Source organism: Podarcis erhardii (assembly GCF_964252035.2).
Source record: "Podarcis erhardii genome assembly, chromosome: 4".
NCBI lineage: Eukaryota > Metazoa > Chordata > Lepidosauria > Squamata > Lacertidae > Podarcis > Podarcis erhardii.
In genome coordinates this window covers 62,824,184-62,843,222 of record NC_138508.1, presented here as the reverse complement: position 1 = coordinate 62,843,222, position 19,039 = coordinate 62,824,184, and the positions used below count along the sequence as shown (strand labels likewise).

General features: G+C 40.0%; 1 protein-coding gene across 11 annotated transcripts in view; it reads right to left on the bottom strand.

Moving 5' to 3' along the window:
- The window catches only part of DMD (dystrophin), a 1,009,769-nt gene that overhangs the window by 158,986 nt on the left and 831,744 nt on the right, over positions 1-19,039 (bottom strand). For all 11 annotated transcript variants that reach the window (XM_081858834.1, XM_081858841.1, XM_081858836.1 and 8 more), the window contains one exon: positions 405-551. In XM_081858834.1, the coding sequence (XP_081714960.1) occupies positions 405-551 (147 nt within the window). The remainder of the gene's footprint in view (positions 1-404; positions 552-19,039) is intronic.

The following is a 19,039-nucleotide window of genomic DNA, read 5'->3' as shown; positions in this document are numbered from 1 at the left end:
TAAAGCATTTTGAGAAGGATGGAAAGCATACAAAAATTACACCTTATCTAAAGCAATTGCCCGGAGTAAACTGAGGATGTGCAGCAGCCACAAGCTTCTCTTCACCAAACAGATGTTGCTAATTATACAACCAGCACTACTTGCATGTAGCAGCTTGTTGGTGAATGGGTGCTAGGAACCGAGTTTCTGCACATGGTTTCTGATCCAGTTAATGATACATGTATCGAAGCCTATGGTATATTTTATGTATTTTATTCAGTTCCAAGCAACTATTCATGCTGGGCATGAAGAACATGAGTGAAATACAATGTATTGCTAGAAACATTTGAGAATACTTATTGTAAAACCATTTTCTTACCTAAGACAGTCATTTTTAGGGTTAAGGTTATGTTATACAATATTACCTGCAGGAGTTTCCATCTTCCATTCAAGTCTTCGAGGCGGTTGAGGGTATATGGGGAAAGCTGTATTTCAGAAGAGGTAAACTGATGAGCTAGGTCATTAACATTGTTCACGTTCTCTTTAAGAGGTGCAATTTCTGCTCGGTAAACCTGTGTAAAAAACAAACAAACCCAAAATGTTAGTAATGGCATTTTAGATTGAATGAGCTTTTATAACAATTTACAGCAGAACACAGGGTCTTATTTGGGGTTCCCAGCACCACTTCACAGAAACATTGTTGCCTTGGTCTAGTACTGGGAGTCTGATATAAACTCTTAAAATAGACCAGCAGTAAGTTATTGGTGTTGCTGCATAAATACTTCAGCATCACATGGTGCATTGGAGGGCAATTCTAAATCTTTTCAAAGGTAGAAAAATTATGGTAAGGGTATTAGAAAGAGAGAAAAGTCAGGCTACCTACAGCTTAGTTGTATCATCATAAGAGCTATGGAAGTGGCCCCATTTGCTTGGTCCCAGTACACATTTTAAATGAGATGCTTGGACATAGCAGGTGGAGACAAATTTGGAAAAGAACCAGACAGCTCTGGAGGACACTGCAATCAGCCACATAAATTAAATGTCTATAGAAATGTCCGTGTCCCTTTAAAACTGGCTACAGAGATTCATGGCAATACATACTGAGATAATACCAGGCTTGGCTTATGGACTTAAGAAGATATTTAATAATTTGATTTTCTATATTAATTTTCTTTCATCACAACATTTACAGATTTCATTTTCTACTTTTATTTGCAGAGGTGAAATGGGTTTTGCACTGGACTAAGCTCTATGTTCCTCCCTACTTTTGATATCTATAACAGTAAGACTCAGGTCTTCTTTTGTTGACCAAATAGGAAAGAGAAATGGAGCGGAATAAGTATAGTCGCATGATACAGATGATAGCTTTTATTTCTGGTATGTTAAACATTGATTAACAGAAAACATAAAGCAAGGTTCTGTCAAACTGCCAAGAAGCCAAAGCTATCCTGGATTTTGAAAGAGTTCAGAAAATACATTCCCTGCTGCTAAACAGTGAGAAATTCTAGCATCAATGTTACCAAAGTTTAGCGTGGGAGGTAGCTTTGTAACAAGTTTCCAAATATACAAGTAGATTCTAATCAGAGGAAAATACACACCACTACTCGCATTCCGTGTCCCACCACCCCCGCCATTCCCAGGGTCAACCCTCAGCTAAAGCCATCTCTCTTCTCTGATGCTCTCCATTCAAAACTCCAAACTGCACAAACACTGCTTCCACATTTTTTACTAGGAAGGAATTATTTAAGGAAGATGCACCATACACAACTGATGTAAGTCAAGTGTATTTTGTACTTGTACTTTAGAACAAAATGTCAAGTGTGAAGTCACCCTGAGATCCATTTGAAATTAGATGATGCAACATTCCTTTGAGTTACAGGCCAACATACATATCACCTTATGGAACCTACAATTCACTCATCCTCATCTCCTTATCATCCTCATCCTCATAATCAATGAATCTATGCCCTGCCTTTCTAAAAATACGTGCTCTTTCCTATTGTCAGGGAACTCAGGGGCGAGAGGGGAAAGGCCAGGTGGATTACAGGGAGCCCCCAAAGACTGTGAGAAGCAGCACTTCCTCAGCGGAGGAAGGTAGCCACGCCTCTAGTGGAGAGGAGAGGCAGAGGGCGGGGGAGGGAGGGCAGCGCCAGGACACCTTGCCGGAGCAAAGCGGGGAGGAGGGAGGTCCCCCGTTACCCAAGCCTTCCTTGCGCAGAAAGATTCCGCGCACAGAGGGAAGGCACAGACTGGGGGTCAAGAAACTACTCTGCTGGGGAAGGTTTAAGTACCGCCCACTCTCAGATTCTGCCAGTGAATGAGCAGGATATGGAATACAGGCGCTCTGCATTCTAAAGGTTTTATCACTAATAAGAAAGCCTTAGAACATGCTTTGGAGGCATATTGCCTGATTGCTCTTGAGCAACTGACAAACCGATACCTTTAACACCTATGATCCAATTGCACATGGACCATCACATGATAACTGAAAAATATGAATGTACTGCTAATGTCTCCTTCCAGGACACACCTTTATAAATAACCAAAATATTTTAAATTGTCTTATTTTCTTAATAATGAATATTTCTAATGGAATAAGTAGATCAGTTTTATAACTTTGAGGAAGCAGTGCTTTTGTAGTACAGATACCTTTACAACAATCATCTTTCATTTTCAAAGACTGAAAATGCAATCTGAATAAAAATCTGTCAGGAACAGTATACCTGTACCTGGCTATATCATGATAGGGGGAAGGGACGAGATAACATTTGACAATTTCTTCTAGTCAAGCAATCCAATTTACCCTTAAGCAGATGAACTATTTGCTCTTCATAAATCCACTTCCATTTACTTACCAAGTGTTCTTGATGACGTATACAAGACTCCAAAGTTAAGTAAAACATTGACATAGAGCTAGGTGAAATTGAGATACTCCTGAAACAGTGAGATAGGTTTGTGATAGAAATACAATTATGTTTTTGAACATGACGTTCCTCTGCTAATGCCGTTGTGCTCGTCAGTGAAATCTGTTGGAATATGTTTAATTCTAAATATGGTCCTATTTCAGAGTTATTTGAGCTATGTGGTCTACTTTTGAACCCTGAATATTTTTAATGCTTGGCTTTTATGAGTTTGTCACAATATGCTCTAGGATGATATGGAACCATTTTCTCCATTTTCTCAGGGTCTTGCGAAAGAACAACGTTAAACAACAATTGATGACCTCCTTCTACCAGCCCACAATAGAAGTGTCCTCTCATATTGTATCACAGTGTGGTATGTCGGACAGAAAGTCTTTACAGAGGGTGGTGAACATGGCACATGATATCATGGGCTGTCCCTTGAGTCCGCTAGATGACATCACAAGGGATCGTTGCCTTAGGAGAGCGAGAAAAATTCTCAGGGACGATTCACACCCCGGCCAGCACCTCTTTAATTTTCTACCCTTGGGCAGGAGATATAGAAGTATAACCAGTCGTACCAACAGGCTAAAAAACAGTTTCTATCTGTGGGCTGTTAGGCTGCTGAACGAAAAATAATATAGTGCAACTGACTTTCGGGGTTGGTGTGTTGTGCGACAAGCACACAGAGTGCAATGAGATTGAGTGTTGGGGGGGGGAAGGCTCAGTTAATTTCATTGTACACAGGTTGTACATTGACAATAAAGGTATTGTCAGAGTCACCCGTGGTCCCAGCTCACAAGAGACCAAAGTCCAGTCCGGCTTATGTACAAAAGCTTTTATTGAAGAACATTCTTAGCTTTATATCCGAGCTCCGTGACTCTACGTCTGTTACCCTTAGACCGCTGAAGTCCCCTCTGAGTCAGTCCCGCCTCTACACCAGTTTAAGAGGCTTGTACTGGTCCACCTCTTCCTCTCTTTCCTTTTCCGCAGGGTCTTTCTGCCCCCCTGTGTTCTCTCCCTTCGGGACTCCCCAGAGGCTGAATCCTCTGACGCCTGCTCCCCCCTCCTTCGCGCTTTGGGACCAGGCTCCTCCCCAGGGCTCTCTTCACTTCCGCGCGCCTCCCATTTTGAACTTGGCGCGCGTACGTTGCTCCTGACCTTCCCTTCGACAGTTACACTGCTCTCGGTACTACTTTCCGCCCCTTCCGTCAGGACGTCTTGCCCCGATCTCCTTCCCCTCTCTGCTTCCTGTTCTGCTCCTCCTGACACACTGGTCACTCCACCCCCTTCACTCCGTTCCGGCGGAGCAGCCAGTCCCGATCTCCAACTCCCACTGGGGGTTCCCCCTTCGTTCCCTTGCTCCTGACTGCTTCCCCCTCTAGCTCCCCTTGGCCTGACCAGAGGGGCTCCCTTTTGGGAGTCCTCCGATTCACTGGACGGACTCATGGACAATCTTGGGTCATTGTCGTCCTCTTCCTCGTCACCCTGGAATCCTTCCCCCTCGCTCTCTGTCTCCTCCCTCATCTGCGCCTCTCTCCCTGAACCCCTGACAGGTATTATTATTATTATTATTATTATTATTATTATTATTAAAAACCACTCAAACAGTTGTTGTTTTCTGCATTCATCACCTTCCCCAACAATTGGTGTGATAATATATATAATCATTTTTAGTCCTATCTTATAACTTTTTCCTTCAGGAAGTCCAGAGGATAATGTAAACCCTTGTCTACTGCCAGTCATCACTTGCATTTCTCTAGAGTCTGAGGACAAACCTTGCCTGAGCACCTGTGCAGTAGCAGCCATCAGCACCACTACATTGGCGGTGACCCTTCTACCAAAGAGAAAGGCTATTAAAATCAGGGCAGCCCTGAACAGAGTCCCTGATAGTATGGAGTAAAAAAAAAAAAAAAAGAGGCTTTACTTTAACATTGCTATTTTCCCATACCAATCTGTATCAAAAGTTTTATAAACAGTGAACAGAAGGAGTACAAACAAATACAGGCTTGCTTAGTATTAAGCTTGGCTACACAGAATATGAGCCTACTGTAGTGTACAGCCGAAATAAATTTAAAAAATTAAAAACTTGTCCAGTAGCACCTTAGAGACCAACTAAGTTTGTTCTGGGTATAAGCTTTCGTGTGCATGCACACTTCTTCAGATAACGAAAAGCAGACTTTCATATCAGTTCCTATAAATGCCGATAGGTGGGTATGGACAAATTCCTAAGATGTTTCAGTTAGCCTCATATCTTAGGAATTTGTCCACACCCACCTATTGCCGTTTATTTACCAAAGCTAGATTAAATGTATTTCCATCGGAAGTTCTAAATGGTAGACTGAGAGGCATCCCCTATGAGAATAGGCTTTGTTCATGTTCATGTTCTCAGGACGTCGATTGCATGAACCATACCCTACTGGATTATGAGCAAGCAAGGGATCAACTGATCAAACCCTTACTAGCAAATTTGCCAGGAAAATCTGAAGCCTCCCATGTTAAATACCTTCTGGAGGATAGGTCAAATGATATTACACTGGCAAAGTTTCTTTCGGAGGTTGCAAGAAACAAAGAACATCATGCTCTAGACATAACAAAATGACTACCTCAGTCTCTTTCGCCTGCTGTTTGGTTGTCTTAACTGTATCATGTTTTGAAACTGTTTTGTGTGTCTATGGACCACGATATATATATATATATATTTCCACATACCCATTTCAACAAGTGCAATGATAACTGTAGAACAATACATCAGAATTGTCCCATTATGGTCCTTATTTTGCACCTTAGTTGATTTTTTGATTAACAAAGTATGGGAATATGCTAAAGTAACTCCTATGACATGAATATTAAGACCTGTGTACACCAAAGTCAGCAGACATTTAGAAATGTCCAGGAAATATTTTTTATTTTTTCTTGTTGCATGAGCCCATCTTCCCAAATCTGAAAATAAATGTCTGAGTCCCTGGGAATACTGAAAAATAACTAGTAAATAAGCTTATTTCAATGAGAATGGCTCATTATGTGCTCTCCCAGCATCAGGGACTTCCCCTTATGAAATCCGTGACTCCAACTGCAGCAAATAAAAGTAGATGCTCAATTCACTTTCTCCGTTTCTTAGCCCTTCTTTCCCCTAGCCACATGTGCATCAAGATGATAACAAGTCAAATGCAGCATTCAGATAATCAATCCAAATTATTCAGTTGAGTCCTATTGTAACATTTTCCCACCTTCAATAATAAAATTGCAGCGCTATCCCCATACATGGCATTTTGAAAATATACTTTGGATAGATCCAGTGCTGCATACTCAGTTCCTTCCAATAAATTTCTTTTCATATGCAGAACAGTAAGAATAAAATCATGTCTTCAGTGTACACAGATAACATTGTATTGTTTTTTATTTTCTGAAGTTGTTTCTTTTAATGTACTTTGAAATGAAATTATTCTATTTCATTTTATGCTCTTACCAAAACACTATCAATTGTCCTGCACAATGGGAATGTTTATAACGGATTAAAAGGTGTAGAATTGTTAAGTCTATCCAACATTAATGATTTCCAAGAAATGACTTTTGGAAAAGAATGGAAGGTAGCCTTGCATTCCAAATATATTTTCCCACCATACTTTGCCATAGTACAGAGAAGTAATGTAAGAGATCCCAAGAAAATGCTAATTTTACAGCTAATTACAAAGTCCTATACTGATTGTTGTTAAAGTTAGAAAATCTTTTAAGCATTTCCTATTTTTAAAACAGGAGTGCATGTTCTCCAATTATCACAATATATGCTAAAAGCAATTTCAGTGTTCTAAATGCTGATCTGTACATAGCCAAAATGCTCCATCCACACACTAGATAGATAGATAGATTACTAGATAGTTCAGCAGGCTTAGGATTTGCAGAAACACACACACACACACACACACACACACACACACACACACACTGGGCAACTTCCCCAAAGTGTGAGGCCTTCGGAAAGGCTTTTTCAGTGGTGGCTCCATGTCTGTGGAATTTCCTTCCCATTTAGATGCATCTTGCTTCTATAACAGGAAGCAAGTGAACGCACACCTCTTTTGCGGAACTTTTGGAGGAGGGATGTGATGAAGAATTGTTAGCTGATTTTTTTACAGCCAGATTTTTATGAAATTAAAGAACAATTTAATGCTGCCTTTTTCTTTTATTGTACAGTGATCTAAAAGCATGAGGGACTTTTTCCTTGCCCTCTGATTAGATCAGAAGCTTCAATTGAAATCCCTGCCTTCTTGAGTGACTGGGCTCAAGAAATGAATTGCACACAGCCAACTCTGTGAATGTGCTCTTTCATCAATGGGACATGAATGGCTGTTTGACCTTTTAAAGTAAAAATGCCCTTTTTGCATCTCAATAGGTTTCTTATGTTTTCCCACTGAAACTTCAAAATGACTTCACTGAGCTTTGTCAAAGGCACCTAGATAGCTGTCTTAAATTTGCTATTTTGCTGCTATTTAATGCAGTTATGGTGTAATTACACAACATGCACTCATAACATGCACCATAATGTTACATAGATGCATCAATGATTGAGTGTTTGCATGAACAGTTTATGAGTGATATAATGTTTGATATAAAGTACTGTGATATAGTAAAGGTAAAGGGACCCCTGACCATTAGGTCCAGTCATGGCCGACTCTGGGGTTGCGGCGCTCATCTCGCTTTATTGGCCAAGGGAGACGGCGTACAGCTTCCGGGTCATGTGGTCAGCACGACTAAGCCATAATGTGTCAGATATCATGGACCCAAGCTGTTAGTTGTATTCCAAATTAATATAATAATATGGGCAGCCAATGCAAGCACAGAGATGTGCTACTAGTGGTCTGTTGCATTTTGCATCAGCTGTAGCTTTCACAGCAGACCCAAAGATAGCCCTATCAAGAGCACACCTATGCAGACACCCTCATGTATTAAGATCACTATACAACAAAAAAGCCAGAATCGCATTCCCCCAGTTCAGCTCTTGATACATGTCATCTAAGGAAATCAGCCCTGAGTGCTCACTGGAAGGACAGATCCTGAAGCTGAGGCTCCAATACGTTGGCCACCTCATGAGAAGAGAAGACTCCCTGGAAAAGACTCTGATGTTGGGAAAGACTGAGGGCACAAGGAGAAGGGGACGATAGAGGTCGAGATGGCTGGATCGTGTTCTCAAAGCTACCAACATGAGTTTGACCAAACTGCGGGAGCCAGTGGAAGACAGGAGTGCCTGGCGTGCTCTGGTCCATGGGGTCACAAAGAGTTGGTCACAACTAAACAACAACAAAAGGCAAAATCAGTCTCAAAAGTGTGCCTTGACATGGATCAGCAAAATTGATACCCTACAGGAACCCCTGCAGCTGCTCTGCCATCACTTTCTGCACCACCTTACCCAAGAAAGGTCATTAATAACTGGATAGTAGTTGTTGTAAACCACAGTCCAGGAAGGGCCTCTTCAGAGGTGAATGCACTGCTGCCTGTTTAAGGACAGTAGGCACAAGTCCACTGCATAGGGATGCATTAACATTCTGGACCGTGCTGGTCAGTTGCCGCTGCCACCCCCACTGGCTTTTCACTTGCCAATATGGACAGAAGTTAAGACACCAAGAAGTGAATCACATTACAGTCAAACCTCGGTTGTTGAACGTAATCTGTTCCGGAAGACCGTTCGACTTCCAAAATGTTCGACAACCGAAAACTGAAAGCGGATGCCTCAATACAATAGGAACAAAATAAAAAAATCCGTGTGCATGCACACAAAAGCTCATACCAATAACAAACTTAGTTAGTCTCTAAGGTGCTAGTGGAAGGATTTTTTTTATTTTGTTTCGACTACGGCAGACCAACACGGCTACCTACCTGTAACTCAATACAATAGGGAAACTCAAAACAGAAGCTGCGTCAGATGTTCGGCTTCCGAAAACCATTCAGAAACTGGAGCAGTTACTTCCGGGTTTTTGGCGTCCGGGAGCCGAAACGTACGACAATGGAGGCATTTGGGAAACCAAGGTTTGACTGTACTGCAAGGGTCCTGTCCACATCATCAGGCTACATAAACTGCAATCAATTCCACAAAGTATGGGAATGTGCTGCATTGGACACCTCAGCTTGATGCTGATGGGAACCCTGTTTTACATCAGAAGGATTTCTGTCCAAAATTTAGGTCAAGAACAATGCTGCTAATAGATCCTAAGAATACTCACTTGCTCCCTTGAAACAAATGAAGTATACTTCTATGTCAACTGGCTTAGTATTTGGGGAATACTCCATTCTATCCATTAAAAGCATTTTGATCCTGCCTTTCTATCTCAAATGGCAACCTTGAGGTGGCTAACAATCATTAAATCAAGCAAGCAAATACCTTCACTTAAGTTAAAACAACAACAACACTGAAAAAGAAATGTCTTGACTTAACATTTACTGGCAAAAACAGAAATGTCAACTGAACTTCCCATGTTGGAAATTCCAAAGACTGTGCAGTGCCACCAACAAACTTGATCCCACATAGTGAACCCATCCTTAGAGTAAAAGCTGTTCTTATTTTCTCATTAAATGTGAATCAATTATTTCTTCATTTTTTTAGTCTTTCAAAACATGACTTGTTGTGAAACTTGATGCAGTTGCCAATATTTATGCATTCATTATTTCAAAAGGGAGTTTACATTTGCATGATTTTGTGGCTCCTGGGAAGAAGGCACTGCTGAAACAAAAATGAATTAAGTTTTCATCTTATTTACCATTAGAAACTCAAAATGGTTAAGGATGGATAATTTCTTGTGATATCAAGAATACCTAGGCCTTTAGAACTTGCAGCTCATTTTAAATTTTGAAGGGTGTATAATATTCTATCAAAATGTTACTATCCGTCTATGGCATACAATAACTACTAATATGCAGCAGTATAGAATTTAAAAAATGCTTTCCCTCTATATGTTTATTATACATAAAATTATATAGCCTCATTTCTCAGCAAACAGTGGAGCCAAATGTCATGACTATAGGTTTAACTGCATTTCTATTTGTTTACTGACACATTACAGAAACACAGAACATGGAGATGGCATACGACACTATTACCCTTTTCACTTGGGATGACAACCAATTAAATAATTTTAAATCTTTTAACAGATTGGCTGATAATGATTATTTCTCATTTTATGTGTACAAATCAACACATTTAAATAAACATTCAGTTATGTCTTTGATTATCCACATAGGACCTGTTGACTGTCAGCAGACAGCAGACAGCAATGGAAGGATGGGCTGAGTTAGAGCCACCTGCTCAGTGCCACTTCCTCACCTCAGAGATGGTGTGAAGAACCCTGAGATCCCCGGGTATAGGGTGTTACATAAATTCAATCAATCAATCAATCAATCAATCAATCAGCTGCCTTGTATGATATGAGGGCAGAAGAGGGGCAAGAGCCTGAATAATGTTGGTTCTCTACCACTGAGCTATGATTTGAGTGGGTGTTTTATTTTGGAAATCTTTTCTAAGCCTCTTGAATAGCCTCATAGGGTTATAAAGCAGGATACTAGTATTATAAATAAATACACAAATACTTGGAACAGCAAGATTTATCATGTATTATTTTCTTGTATGACAACTGAATGACACACCCAGAGGTGTTAGTTTGATTTAACAGGAAAACAGGGGGGAAACCCCACATCACGTTTATCTGGTTGAATCACTGTAAAACTTGGAAATGCAACAGGAAACAAGAGGACACATGTGCATTCCCCAACTTAAAGCCAATATTCAAACACATACATTTCGATATACTAACTTGCACAAGCTGTAAAGGTGAACAAGGAATACTTCTTACAACTTGGCTGAGATGAGCTAAAGATCACAAAGGCTGTGAAGTGTGTCAGAGTTGAAAATATGAAACTACTGACATATGACAGCAATCCTTAGAAGATTTTTATGAAAAATTGATCAGTGAAGCGCAATCAGGGAGATCATTAAGAAATGCCTGCACTCAACATCCTCCCATGAACACAGCTTGCTTTGTATACAAGAAACTGAAATAAAGATAAAACAATAATCACTGCACTAATTGTTTATATATCTCTGCACTGTGCATTTTAAAGATGGGTGTGTTTTATTGTTTATAACATGGTTACTCCTCTGGAATTTGCTGCTAGAGGTTTTACTGTTATTTTACTTTACTTAGAGTGGTTTTATTATGTGCCTGGGCAATTTTTATAACACCCTTAGGGGGAGCGAGGGCTGCTACTACAGAGGCTCTTATGAGCAATTCATGGAGCCTAGACATTAAAAGGAAGTGTGTGCACGTGTATGCACGCCAGAATTTCAGCAGCTGTTTCCCTTTCCCAGTCCTTCCACCAGCCACAGGAAGATGCTTCTGAGTTGCAGGATGGTCTGTCATAAAGCATTTACAATCCACAATCAAACACCAAAGGAAGACTGATAACCAGAATTATGGAATTGCTTTCTATCAACTGTGTCTTCCTAGGTGTACTTGCATCACAATTAAAATATATATTGTCTCTTTAGACATGGCTTTGGTAAATTGCCAGTCCTAATAAGCAGAAGCACTACTGTCAACTTGTGTATTTAGCAGCCCAGTAAACTGATCATTATTAGCTACCGTACATTCACATTTATTACATATTTACATATAATGCTTTCAAATACATGTATCAAATCTCTTTACTATTCTATTCCACCCTTTTAAAAGTTAAACTATTTAAACCCAGTTGGATTGAAAACTTAAGTTGTGAACTCTGCAGAGTGACATGTATCAACTTTGATAAGAAATAGTTCCAAGCCTTAGCAACTGCATGACAACCAGGACAGTACAGTTACAGTTGTGTTTGTGTGTGAATGGATTTTGCTTGCAGAAGGGCTAAGAAGCAGATTTGGTGTAGCAGACAAACAATGTTGACAATCTGGACTTTGCTACTTTACTCTGCTACAAACTTTGGGCCTAGGGAAATGGAGGATATTCATCCTCCACAGTGCTATTTTTCTAGGAAAAGAGGTGCCAGAACTCACAATGAATGCTTTCCTCGTTCTCTTATACAGTCATACCTCATGTTACGTTTGCTTCAGGTTGAGCATTTTCAGGTTGCAACCCGCGGTGACCCGGAAGTACCAGAAAGGGTTACTTCCGAGTTTCGCCACTTGCGCATGCGCAGACGCACAAAATGAACGTCACGCGCATGCACAGAAGCGGCAAATCGTGACGCACGCATGCGCAGATGCGCATTGCGTTCTGCTCATGTTGCGAACGGGCCTCCGGAACGGATCCCGTTTGCAACCAGATGTACCACTGTGATGGCAATGGTGCCCACCTAAGAAGTACCAGAACTGAGTAACAGCCTTGTTTCTCCTAAATGTTAACAAAATCCCTATGAGATCAAATCCCTCAGGTGACGAGATAGTGAGCTACTGAAGATTCCACAGGCTTCCCAAGATAGGAAAACTTTCCCAGATCCTATTGCAATATCCAGTAAAAGGAAGTGGTTCTGTTCCACTAGAAATAGGTACCTGACCAACAGTTCAAATAATTTAAAGTACGCTATAGCACACCAGGAGACGGAAATGGCAACAAACCAGAACAGCCTAATTATCCGAATTGGGAAAGTGCCTGACAAATACAGAAAGACTACACTGGTCTCTCAGGAGTGTAGTATGTATTGACCCAGCAAGTTAATTAGGCACATGATGAAATGGCAGGAGATAAATGAGGGAGAAAAGACTTTGTGATGGATTGACGTATGAAGGATGTGGCAGCCAATTAGGTTTTATGCCAGAATGATCAACAATGGATGCAGTGGCTGCTACTGAAATGCTCAAGACAAAAAACATAGAAAAGAATTGGATTTTGTATTATACTTTTATGGGAGGCCTCCAACAGAACCATTTAAGAAGCTTATGAATGACATTTCTAAGCTCTCTGGGATGGCAGGTTAATATTAGGAATCAGCTTAATGGCTATTCCAAAATGTAGGGGACAATTTCCACCTGTTACATTATGTTGTGTTACTAGAAGGAGTCCAAGATGATAAAGAGCTAGAAAACAAGTGTGTGGTGAATGCTGTGGCAAATATGGAATACATGCTGTGTTTTGAGTCAGAGGGAGAAAAATCACCTATTGGGTTGAAATACAGTGTTTAATCATAGTATCTGTAAGATCAGAGATTACAGGAGACAAAGAATCAAGAGGTTCCCCTCACCTTGCTGGAACAGTATAAGGCAGCTTCCAATGTTTCAGAGGACAGGGCCTTAAGCAACCCAAGAATGCCAGTGTATTCTCATTTGCCCACATTTTGCAACTGTCAGATCAGGACAATAAATAGATTCTAACTTTCAAAAGATTAGAATCCATCTCATGGCCAAAAAGATTCTAAACATAAACCTCCACATGATAATCTACTCAGCAATTTAGACAACAGGTCTTCCTAAGCATTGTAATAAAAACCAATTCTTAATTCTTTTGTTTAAAAAATGCCTTGCTTCAGTACTTATACCACTATACAGTATTAAACTTCAAAAATGCATGCTGAACTAAATCTGCTACCACTAACTAGAAAGTCACAACTGTTTGCATATGGGCTGGATTTCAAGCCTAGAAGTGCCTGCGTTGGAACCCTTGCTTTCATCAATGAAACTATGGTTCTCTGAGGTATTCCTAATATGGTGTGGCTGAAATTCTGTATGCACATATACATTACCACAACAACTGCACCCTCATATATTTGTCCATAAACAAATATACTAAACTTTCTTTTTAGAAATTCAGGTAGTGAGGAATCCATCAAAGTCATCGACATGTTTTTTTGGAACTAATAAGCCAGGCATAGGCAAACTCAGCCCTCCAGATGTTTTGGGACTACAACTCCCATCATCCCTAGCTAACAGGACCAGTGGTCAGGGATGATGGGAGTTGTAGTCCCAAAAACATCTGGAGGGCCGAGTTTGCCTACGCCTGTGCTAAGCTCTCTGAGGAAAATGATAATACAGTTCTTCATAATTTGTTCTGAATCATAAAAAAGTGATAGGAAAAGAAAGAGAGATATTTAAGGAAAAGAATCTATGAGTTGAGCATTCCAGACAGCTCTATGTTCATTATACTCCTTACTTCATATACTTCCAAACTAAACTAATTACTCTGTTAGCTTGATACATTGATTTTATTTCACTCCCTGACTTGCTTATGTGCAGTAGTTACTTCACAGTTATGGTATCTGCATACCTGATAGCTCCAGCATCAAAATAAATCCCTTGTGTACATAAGAATGACAGTGCTGAAGTTATTGATAAAAGTGTTCCCTTTAAAGATGTATTGGGAGGCCACCAGTTTTAGGGGGGGGGAACAATTTAATTACTTTTTTGGGGGGATTGATTATATTACTCGCTTTTCTAGATAAACTTTTATTTCCTTTATATCCTTATAATAACTCTCATAAAGCCTTGGTGGTCAGTCAGTCAGGATATGTAGGCAATGTAGCAAATTGCAGTAATATATTCATCTTTCATAAAATAAAATGCTGACAGTTCCCCAATTCTCTAGTTAAAGGAGCTTAAATAAATAAATAAATACATACATACATACTTACTCAGATTTTTCTTCTTCCTTGCCCTCAGTCCTTTTCTGTTCCTGACACAGCCAGGCTGTGTCATTTTCAACTGCCCCTCTCAGCCTGACCTTCTCTCTATTCTCAGTATTCTATTCAACCTCCTCTCCCCTTAATTCTCTCTCACAGCTCCATACAGAACATGTGCATGGGGTCACCCTTATTTTACTTATTTATGAATCGCTTCCCATAAAAACATCCCAAAGCGATTTAACAATAACCAGTAAAAATAAACCAGTAAAAATAAAAACACATACAACATCAATTTCACTTGCAAAAACAGATACACACTAGGAGAAAAAAGTCCACTTAAAAAGCTTGTTGGAAATTGAAAGTCTTCCATACGCACCCAAAATATAATGCAGATAAAGTCTCTCTGTTATGTCTGATTATGACTACAAAAATGCCTTCTTAATAAAAGCCACAAACACATTACACTACTATTCAGCAAAACAACACATTCATACTAGACAGTCCCCTTGATCTAACTCAGCAAACCAATTCCCCAAAGACATAGCCCAGATGTAGAAATCTTCCCGGAATAAACAACCCAGGAAGTAAAATGCACAGCACTTGTCAACATGCCAGAGTTTCTTGCCAAACATTAAACTTTTCAGAAAATTAGCCCTTTCTTTGTTTTAGCAGAAAAGTGAAAATAACCATACCAGAATTACAAAAAGTGCTGAAGAAAATTATGATAGTCATATAACTATCCTGTTTAAATAAGTCTCCATGTAATTTGAAAACATACCATTAAAATAGCTAAAATAGTTTTTAAAACAGTAGAAAAAAACAACTAAAGATACACTTAAAAACAATTCAAAATGAACACCTAAGGCAGAGATAGGCTGGAAAAGCTTGTTGAAAGAAAATTGTCTTGAACTGTTTCCACAAAGTGCAGATAGTGGATGTCTGTCATATCTTAACAGAGCTGCTGTTCCACAAAACAGGAGCAGTTCCCTAGCATTGTTCCAATCTCACATCTGTTATGGATTAATTACATTTCACTGTCAACCAGTCTCAGTTCCTGATCTGTAAAATGGACCACTTCATAGAGCTGGTTGCATTGTTTAGACTGCAGTCACTTGCAATTGTACCTAGCTGTATGAAAAATATACCAGTTGTTTTAAATTTGGGCAGAGCAATTCAATAACCCCCTTACACTGGGTGGAGGTATTTGGATTATTATTATTTCTGGATGTTTTTAATGTTTGATGTTTTATTATTGTTTTATCTGAGTGGGAAGCTGCCCAGAATGGCTAGGACAACCCAGCCAGATGGGTGGGATATTTTCTTCTCCTTCTTCTTCTGGCCCAGGAGTCAGTGTGAGTGTTGTTGACAGGATGTTCCAAAATGGGGTGTTCTCAAGGCAGAAGTGGGCAGGGGCTGAGCTGGCCCAGGATCCATCTTATTGCTGTTGCACAACAGCACAGAGCTCAACTTCTGTGCCAGCATGGGGACTGCATAGTGACTGGCCTGTTTCAAGTCATCCGCCTGCCCCCTGCACCTTCTGCTGCAACCGCCATGACCAGCAGAACTACAAGGCCTGATGGCAGGGAGAGTTTAGGGTTGGACCCTAAAACTCACCTAGACACTCTTACAGAGTAGATAATTGGCCCATATACAGCAGAAAGACAGAGAGAGAGAGAGAACATTTTTAGGTTCTAACGTTTCCCCCCTACTTTCATGAGTTAACCAGTAAGCTTTTTAAAACCTTTTTTGCTCCAGTGCTGAACTTTTGGAACAGATTAGAAAGGAACAGAGAACCTTTATGTGACTATGAGTCAGTTCACCCAGCACGCTAACAAAAGCCTAGTCAAAGATCAGTACCACTAAAAAGCCATATTCTATTCCTCTATGTCCATTCAAAGCTTGCACTGAAATCAGCAGGGCATGCCCATCTGAAGCTAAAGTTTAGCTTTATGTTATATATGGATAGATAATATTAGCTTTATTCTTGTTTTTAATCCTATCCAAGTTCTAATATTTCAGAAGGAATACTTTGAGTGGCTGTGCTGCTTAGCCCTCTGACTTAAGGGGGCGGTTAAAGCAATTTTTAAGTTGCCGTGCCTTCAAGGGAACTAAATTAAGTTCCAGGCAAGGATTGTGGTTGGAAAGTATATGGCTTATCTACTCAAGTCAGTATACTTTGTGCACCCAACTTTATATGCTATGGCTGCATTAACAACGCTAAACATATTCCTAAACATATAAATATTCCTATATTATAATGATGCTTCATGATAAATTAAAGGAAAAAGGAAAGCTTTTGACTTTCACATTCTACAGGACCACCTGCTGCCGCCAATATACCTGTGAAATATTCACATTCAGGGCTGCCAGCGCTCTAGTACTAGTATATGTATTGCATATTCTGACTAGCAGTGGCTGTCCAGGATCACATGCAACAGTGTTTCACATTGCCTGCTATCTGATGCTTTTAGCATAGCAGGGGGCAGGGGAGAAGATGTCTTCTTTCTCCCTCCCCCCCACCCGAAATGCACCACCTCCTCAAGGTCTCAGTAAGACAATGATGATCCTGCTTCAAGCTAGGGGGAACCCTCAAAAGGAGCAGTCTTATGCAACCTGCCTTATGCAAACTGAGCACTACTGTACTTTACTTTGTGGTTTGCATGTGTCTGTCTTGGGAGACAGTGGAATGAGCCTCCTGGGGTGAAGTCAAACTGTTGCAGTAGCAGCACTGAAATGACCTGGGCAATGTGTATCGAGATCCTGGGCTGCCTTCTCAGGCTTACTGGTGTAGTCCAAAGGAAAGCAGAGCAATATGTTTTGCACCAGCTTGGCTGCAGGTGATGCTTGGAAGGAGGCATACGAGGCGCCATCCAGCTGTTTTAGGGACTCCACTCTGGATTTGTGTAGGGTTTAATCCTTAGCCTTTTTTTCTCCCGAAGATATCTCACAAGACAGCAGAGGTTTAGGATCGGAGTTTTCCTTCTCCTAGATGGGCTACCTTCCCAGGTTGACGAGCTCCACCTGCCCCTTCTACTACAAGGGCAGAAACCACCTTCTTAACCGTTGTATCCACTATTGGTCTTGTCCACTCAATCTGCTGGAGTTTTTCTTCACATGCAGGGGAAGTCTCTAACTTACCTTGACCTGGTTTAGCTGGCTAGTTGAAGCCTTTCCCCAGGGTGTTGCTGTCACATGCTGATAGCTACTAGGAGCCACAGGGGAGAGCTGAGTGCAGGGTGGGGACCAAAGGTAGACAAACTAACCCAGACGAAGCATGAAGTGTCCCGCACAAGAGGGACTTCCCCTCCCCTAACACCTCATACACCCCACTACTTTACTAATAGGGTAATAATGTCAATATTATGAAGAAGTATTTAAAACTGTTCAAGAAGCTAGTGAAGAACTTAATAAGATACTTATAAAGAGAAGCAGGAAAACTTAAATGAAATTGACTACAAGCTTTGGTGTGGACACATGAAATTAAGGTCGTATTTGGAATGAAATAGTAACCTTCAGTCTCTGTGCCATTTTTCTTACTGCTGACTAAATATATTACTAATACTGCAATTTGATCTTTTTACACTTAATACACAACAGATATGTTTTAATTCACAACATGACATCTCTTCTCTGTGAATGTTAAAGGGTGTTGCTAACTACAGTGTTATTTGTTTTACTATTATGGGCCATATGCATTAGTATTATTTTTTTCTGTAAAACTGCAGAAAGCATGGATGGATATATACCTAAAGCAACATGTTTACTCATATATATTGTTGTAAATGCTCACATTTGGCACTCATGCTGGCTATTAAAGATACAAGTACTACGTTATGAGGCACACTTGCACTAATTCTGAAAAAGGAAGCATTCAAAAGCACTAAAATCTTCCTTACATATTTAATATAGCAGTAAAACAGCATGTGCTACCACAAGCAATCCTTAACACAGAAAGTAGCTTAACAAACTAATGTGCCTAATCTGGAAAAATATGCGAGGAATTATGACATCACCAAACAAATAGGCAACCTACTATGGAAAATCAGGATATCTTGCTATGTTAGCCAAACTTGCTAAGAACAACTGTAAATTTTTATTGGCTTAAGCCTCAGTGTAGCTAATAATACATATTTTCCCAGAGAACCAAGCTGATCACAAGGCAACAAAACATAGTTTTCTCTAAGTATTATTTTATTATTATTTAATAAATTTGTATACTGCTCTATATCTGCAGATGTCAGGGTGGTTCACAGCATAAAAATACAAATTAAAAAAACACAAAATAATAACAATAACAAAATCAAAACAAACAAACAAAACCCTGCTCCCTCCCAATGTCACCAAGAATGTAAAACGATCTGAACATGTTCACATTGACTAACAGGTTTTGCCCTGTTCCCTATATCATATTTATTTAGCAGAATTAGGGCAATGTTCAGAGTTTTCTATCTATCTGTTAGCAAGACCAGCCAACACTATTTGCTCTATGCCACAGTTCCTCTCTTGACTTTTAATAAGGCTAGTTCAAACATCATGACCTCTATGTGAAGGTTGCAGAAGGATTGTGG